The sequence below is a fragment of the Physcomitrium patens genome, chromosome 5, assembly GCF_059467195.1.
Source record: "Physcomitrium patens ecotype Gransden chromosome 5, ASM5946719v1, whole genome shotgun sequence".
NCBI lineage: Eukaryota > Viridiplantae > Streptophyta > Bryopsida > Funariales > Funariaceae > Physcomitrium > Physcomitrium patens.
In genome coordinates, this window is record NC_143414.1 from 4,450,760 (window position 1) to 4,457,668 (window position 6,909).

Sequence of the window (6,909 nt, forward strand, 5' to 3'; positions counted from 1 at the left end):
TTTGACTCATAGACATTTAAATTATGTTTTGAATATATTTTATAAAGTGCAAGATAAACTATTCATAGAGAGTGAAAAAATACCTTGTAATAGCAAATTTTATACAATAATTGACTTGTAATAATTATTACAAAATAATGAACAAATTCTATATTTTGTAATAATTGTGACAAGATTTTGTTTTCAAAATAAGAAGTCATGTTGTTGTTTTCTAATTTTATGTATATTATAGGTTTGGTCTTTCTTTTTTAATTTTATCCTTATATTGTACAAATACAATTGCATCAATTTTATCATTGTATTTTACACCTTTGGTCTTAGTCATTTGAATTTTATGTATATTACACGTTTGGTCTAAGTCCTCATTTTAATGGAAAAAAATATCTTAAAACTAAAATATTTGTCATTTGGTTTTGAACATGACAATGTTTTATTTTTTGATAGAAAAAATAGAAAAGGAAATATATTAAATAAATAAGGATTAACTATAATATATTTGTATGTATGTATATATATATATATATATATATAGTTTACTTGACTTTAAAAAAAATTGTACACTCAACAAATGACACAGTCAACTAAGTAAAAACAAAGTACAATGTATATGATGAAGTAATTGCACTACAATTGTATCCAAAACATTGAAAAGAATTCAACACACCGAATAATATCTCAAAAAAAATGCCCTGAAATAAATAAAAAGAATAATATATCTTTCATGACTAAGCCTAACAGAAAGCTAACAATTTGGTAGTTTTAATAAACACATTCGCTGATTACGCATCCCAAGATTCCAAAAAGAACGAATCCCACTTCTGGGTATGTAAATAGTTGAGACAAATTGCTATCTTACTATTCATCACAAAGAAGTCCTTGAAAGAGGAGGACCAGGTTCTCATCCCAGACGGCACAACGGGACCTAATCCCGCTGAATGAGAGCGTATTACCGTCAGTGCATGGCGGAGCATTCACTGGGTAAGGACAATGCATGGCAATGCGACCTCATACGGGCAGCGCCAGTCCCCCTTGCCCGGGCAAGGAGAAAATATGGACCCCACTTCCGTGGTTCAGTGGGGCCCGGGCCACCCGCGGCCCGTGGGCATGTCCAGGATTTGGGGGGAGGATATAGTGGCAAGGGACAGGGAGCATGGCAGGGCGGGCAGCGGCAGATTCCAGAAACAAATTCCCAATTGCAGCACTAGCCATACGATACGCGCATCCAGGCTCATAGGTCCCTACCACGGTTACAGGGGTGATATACCTGCCTCCGTGGGATGGATGTGCAGAGTCGTATTTGAACTGAATACCTACAACCGCACATACGCCCTACCCCCGCCCCCGCCCTTCCTTCTTCTTCTTCCCCCCGCCCATCTTCACTACGTCGCTTACTATAGATACGCGGCGGCCTCGCTACAGCAATTCTTCCTCCCCCCCCCTCTCTCCCCCCTCCCCCGTTTTCCCTGCATGTCGTTGTTGACATCAGCCTGCGTTGTGTTGCGTTGATCGTAATCGTCACCAGACCGTTTTAGCTTGGGGAATCTCACTGTTGTTGCTGCAGTTGGTGGCGAAGAAAGGGTAGGCCAGGTGAGTGGCTGTGTGTGTGTGTGTGTTTGTGTGTGGGGATTCCTGATGCAGTTTATGTTTGGTTGATGTGAGGTGGTGGTGAGTCGAGTCGTGGACAGGTTTGCTGTTGTGTTAGTCAGTGGGATGGAGTAGAGTGTTGGCTGTGGCATTATTTATATGTGAGTTGGAATTTCGTGTGGGAGAGGGGTGTGGTGAGCGTCATGGTGGTGGTGGACTCGGGACTGCATTGAAGGACTGTGTGCTGGTTGCATGATGCGCGGGTGGTGGCGGTGATGGTGATGGTCGTGGTTGTGGTGGTGGTGGTAGTAGTGGTGGTCCGGAACTTCATAACAATTTACCGTCGCTCTCGATTGTAGGGTCTTGTGTTTTAACGGAACTGGATGGTAGGGGTTTGGGCCGTGTTCTCTTGAATTTGATCCTCTTTACTTCCGCTGTTCTGTTGTTCGCGGAGCTGTTATTCGCATTGCGTGGAAGTTGTGTAGGAACTGTCTGTCATTTCATGTTTACTCAGGAGGTCGGTGTGTAAGATGGAGCGTATTCAGCCTTCGATCATCTTCACGGAGTAGTTTTGTCTGCGCTGATCTTCTGATCTGTACTGGTAGAACATGTCGTGGAGAGGATCCAGTTGCCGAGTCGTTACTGCACGAGGCGGTTTTTAGTTCAGGCGTGCGATGGTTGGGATGATTGGGGCATTGTGGGATGAAAATTTTGGATGGTAGGGTTGATTCGCCCTCTACTACCAGCTTACAATGTAAGCATCGCACAAGTCCAGCGTCTGCCGTATGGGATAGTGTTTTCTTGTGCCCTTTCCATTGCGAGTTATAATCGGCTGCCAAAATTTTCTGACGATTGTAACATCTTGTAGAAATCATGTAATGCGTCTTTTGTTCTGTTAGGGGTGTGACGAACTTTTTGTGTGGAAAATTGTTTAGATCGGGAGCTACCTTTCTGTTCAGAAGTCCATTTTGCTCTCGTCCGGGTTTAATTGAATTTCCTCGGACTCAGTGAATGGATCCCAATCAACGAGGGTAGAAGGAGCGGCGATTGCATTCACGCTGGGGACGGCGGTTTTCAAGAAATTTTCAAGGGAGAGAATTAAAAAGTAGGCGCGATGGTGGAATGCTTCGAAGTGGAGTGCAGCAATGCTGCGTATGGAAATGGCACATCTCGTCAAACGGCTGTATCTAACGGGGCATCTCATCAATCATCCGTTACCAAGACAGTGTTGCCTGCCGAAGCGGAACACAAGAAGCGCTGCTTGTGGTTTGAAGAAGAGCTGGAAGAGGACTTGCGCTGGGTGTTCGGCGTGTCTAAGTAAGTTTTTGTAGTTCTCCTGGACTATCGTTTGATGTCTCATGTTTTCGCCTTGTTAGTGTTGCGCTTCGATGATTGTATTTGGAGTCCATTACATGAGCCGATTCAATTCTCTTCTCTGTTAGAGGTGACAGTCGCATTGGAGGGGGCGTTGGTTACTTTCGGTGATAACTATTACTTTCTGTGCTTCAGATAGTTATGAAGTATGTTTTGTCCCCACCATAGTAATAGCCTTTTTTTGTCCGCCCTTTGTCTAAAAAATGGGGAAATCAATACGTATCTAGTGTCACCGTATCTGAGGAAACGAATCCATTGATGACAAGAATAAAATAGGAACGATACCTGCTGCCTCAGAACTGTCCAGCGCCGCACTAACATCCGAACCGTTCACTCAACTGGTCCAGTATAACCTCTGAGGCTCTGATGAATCACCGGGATTCGGCTTTGACAAGTACGCTTGCTTTTGTTAGCACCACTGCTGTTCAGAAGCGGCGCTGCTTGGTGTCGTGAGAAAGCCTAACGGCACCTCTATTCCTTTTTGGATGAAGATGTTAGGGTAGTAGCTTTATTCTACATTTAGAATGCCCAGGTTTATACATCCCTGGAGTCAGTTGAGTGATTCCCTCTCTGCACGCTACCTTTACGTGGTGGTGCAAGATTCGTTGGTATCACAGGTCCGGGCATCCACAGTATTCTCTTAGATTCGAGTCTTGTGCCTAATATTAGTGAATGGCTGGATATTTTGTTGCAGGATCCTGCATACTGGCGTTAGCGAATTTCAGGATATCGAGTTGGTGGAGAGTGGGCCATTCGGCAAGGTTAGCATTGCTAGCCACTTAAAGCTTTTCTTCCTCGATTTTTTCCACTTCCATATTATTAATAACTCCCGTAGGTGCATGTTTTTGACAAGGATTCAGGGAATGGACTTTTGTTCAGGTCTTGATTTTGGACGGCAAGCTTCAAAGCGCAGAGGCAGACGAGTTCGTTTACCACGAATCCATCGTCCATGCCGCTTTGCTTTATCACCCCAAGTAAATTTCTGTGTTAAATTATCAGTTACTGCAGTAATATATAAGTGATCAAAGAATTAATTTTACAGCCGCTTCATGATGAAAAGTTACATGTGCTTACTGTTTTGCTTTGGTCTTGCAGTCCCAAGAATGTGTTCATCATGGGTGGTGGCGAGGGTTCAACTGCGCGTGAGGCTCTTAAACACAGAAGTGTGGAGAAGGTCGTCATGTGTGACATTGACGAGGTGAGCTTATCTTTGAATAAATCTGCAGCCTAGTTGTCATGTGCAGGACTTGATATAATTTTGTGGTCTATGGGTGTTTGCTGAAGCGGTGTGGACTCCTGGTGGTGGTGCAGGAAGTCGTCAATTTTTGCAGAAAACATCTCACTGTCAATGCCGAAGCATTTCGCAGCAAGAGACTGGACCTTATTATCAACTGTGCTAGGTTCGTCAATTTTCCTGTTTTCCAAGCTTTTGCTGTTGTTCATGAAGGAATCCATTTTGTGTAGTATGGCTGAGTTCTCCATAATTACTCGGATGAGAGAACTTTGTTTCAATTTTTTTTTTTGATGTACTATCTGGAGGTTATTTGGTTCAGTTGTTTTTTTAAGTTCCGATGCTGGATGGTTTAAATATGACAGGGCAGAGCTGGAAAAGAAAACGGAAAAATTTGATATTATTGTCGGAGACTTAGCAGATCCAGTGGCAGGAGGTCCTTGTTATCAGCTGTATACAAAATCGTTCTATGAACGCGTCCTCAAGCCAAGTTTGAAAGACGGTGGTATTCTGGTCACACAAGTAAGCATACAAGATTTTTTTTTAGTGATTTTTCCCTCAATATATGGTACATGCTATCAAGCGACGTTCTTTTTATTAAGTCCCTTTTGATGGTATGGATATTGTTCGTACTTGACACGATATTGCCCATATTGCAGGGAGGACCTGCAGGTATACTAACGCACACAGAGGTCTACTCCTCTATCTACAATACTTTGAGACAAACATTTAAATGTAAGCACTTACCAGACTTCAATGCTCAACTCCACTTGAATGGTTTGTGTTTTAATGGTCTGTGGCGGCACTCACGAGTGATTATAATTTGAGATTTCCTTGTAGTCTGTTGTGATATATTCAAATATTCCGCTGCTGTCATCATGAACTTTTGCATTGTGCTGCAGATGTAGTTCCATATGCAGCGCATGTGCCGTCTTACGCTGATACTTGGGGCTGGATAATGGTTAGTTACTCTACCTTAAAACGCTATTCAATTTGGAAACTCTTGAGAATGTTTTCATGGTTGCAAATAAGCTCTTCTAACAATTTGTATTGATAAATTGATTAATTTTGGAACTCGTGTACAGGCCTCAGACGAACCCATCCCAACAATCAGTGCTGAAACGACTGATAACAGGATAAAGGAAAGGATTGATGGGGAACTCAAGTTTCTGGATGGGCAAACTCTGTCTGCAGCAATCGCCCTTAATAAGCATGTTCGTAGAAGGTATCGATATGCCCTTACCTCATTTTTAACGGTCATGGAAGCTGAATCATCTAAGTTGCAAGTAGTTTTAAAAGCGTAAGGAGTTTTAAGAAAATAACGTCTACTTATGGATTTGATCATCTTACAGCTTAGCAGCAGAGCGACACGTGTACACAGAGGAGACGGCACGGTTCATACATGGACATGGTACTGCTTTGAAGAATTGAAGTGACCTTCTGAGGCACGCGGTTAGATTAGCTTTGGCATCTTATCTTTTGTCTTGACTGCCAACTCTAACTCTGGCAAACAAGTTTTGCTCCTTCGGCAAGTGCAAGTTCTTAGGCTTGCCCTGTTCCAAGTTCTCTAGTTAAGATAGCTTTTGTGTCCTCCAGTGGATTCATGTTATAGGTGATTGATTCTCCGCCTTGCATCTGTCCTATTAGTGGTGAGAACTCTTGATCTCCTCCCCTTACACAATTGCGACCTGAGGCAAAGACCTCTGAGTTCAACCAGCACCCGGGAATGACAAGATAAAAAATATAAAAATATTAAAAAAATATAAATAAAAACTAACCTATAAATGAAATAGATAATAAGAGAAAATTGCATTTGAACTGTTAAAACACAAATACCTCTGATCAAATTTTGGGCTCCGGGGAATTGATTCTCCAAGTGCAGATAATATTGCGATGCTTGGTCACTTATGTTGCTAAATTGATGGTGCTGCAACCATCTAATCAATACAGAAACTGAAGGCTGTCAAATCGTCTTTTTGGCTCTTGTCTCAACGAGAAATGAGCCTACTGTTCTGACATGCAAGATGGATTCTTACTCTGCTCACGGATGATGTAAGGATCTGGAGTAGACAACTGATGTTGTAGCAATTTGTGGAATGAATACTGTATTGTAAATGACGGAAATGACAATTAATTTTAATCGCGAATGGTAATTCTGGTTGTAAATATATTCTCCATCTATTCCCTCCACCATCCTTCTCACTTCTATAATTTGCTTGCTTACTTAACTGATACTTTCCAGAATGAAATAAATTAAATTTACATCATATCTATATATGTACATTGATAGAATAATGATCTACAGCACAATAATCAATATTGACAATTGTCAGTAATGCAAGATTCTGGCTCTGATATTTCAATTTCAAATGATTGTATAACAAAAACAAAAGAAAAAAAAGAAATAAAAAGAAAGAAAGAATGAACGAAAGAAAGAGAAGGATTCATATTTGATGATTAGTTCGTATTACTTATTTATTTCTTTTTGTAAATAAAATTATTCTAATATCGGCCAGAATTGAAGATACTGTATGTATATATATATATATATATACATACATACTATAAATTATTTCTATTTTTAAAATTCTTGTAAAAGTTTTAAGGAAAGAAATTCCTAAATTAATTTAAACATAGAATTGCCACCAATTTTGGATAATTTAGTTTGTTCTGCTATTGAAGGGTTTAGTTTCTTAAAAAAATATAAACTTATCACAGAT

The 6,909-nt window shown here is 40.7% G+C and overlaps 1 protein-coding gene across 3 annotated transcripts; it reads left to right on the forward strand.

Annotated features, from left to right (window-relative positions):
• Positions 1–1,341: 1,341 nt before the first annotated feature.
• Positions 1,342–6,157, forward strand: LOC112282054 (spermidine synthase 1). 3 transcript variants are annotated; one of them, XM_090250311.1, is made up of 12 exons: positions 1,384–1,587; positions 2,190–2,338; positions 2,520–2,901; positions 3,653–3,719; positions 3,838–3,932; positions 4,054–4,156; positions 4,270–4,358; positions 4,555–4,711; positions 4,849–4,924; positions 5,092–5,150; positions 5,275–5,414; positions 5,542–5,908. In XM_090250311.1, the coding sequence occupies exons 3-12, from the start codon at positions 2,699–2,701 to the stop codon at positions 5,618–5,620; spliced, it is 1,068 nt and encodes a 355-aa protein (XP_090106437.1). In that variant the 5' UTR covers positions 1,384–1,587; positions 2,190–2,338; positions 2,520–2,698; the 3' UTR covers positions 5,621–5,908. The 3 variants fall into 3 exon arrangements, with proteins under 3 accessions (XP_090106436.1, XP_090106437.1, XP_024374967.1); XM_090250310.1 differs by lacking the exon at positions 2,190–2,338 and having other exon boundaries at positions 1,342–1,587; positions 5,542–6,157; XM_024519199.3 differs by lacking the exon at positions 2,190–2,338 and having other exon boundaries at positions 1,393–1,587; positions 2,593–2,901.
• Positions 6,158–6,909: the final 752 nt, after the last annotated feature.

Bases quoted from the DNA above. Each gene is read 5' to 3' on its own strand.
- LOC112282054 (XM_090250310.1), top strand. From the start codon at position 2,699: ATGGTGGAATGCTTCGAAGTGGAGTGCAGCAATGCTGCGTATGGAAAT. The intron at 4,157-4,269 runs GTGAGCTTATCT...GTGGTGGTGCAG, and splicing joins TCATGTGTGACATTGACGAG to GAAGTCGTCAATTTTTGCAG. The intron at 5,151-5,274 runs GTTAGTTACTCT...ACTCGTGTACAG, and splicing joins ATACTTGGGGCTGGATAATG to GCCTCAGACGAACCCATCCC.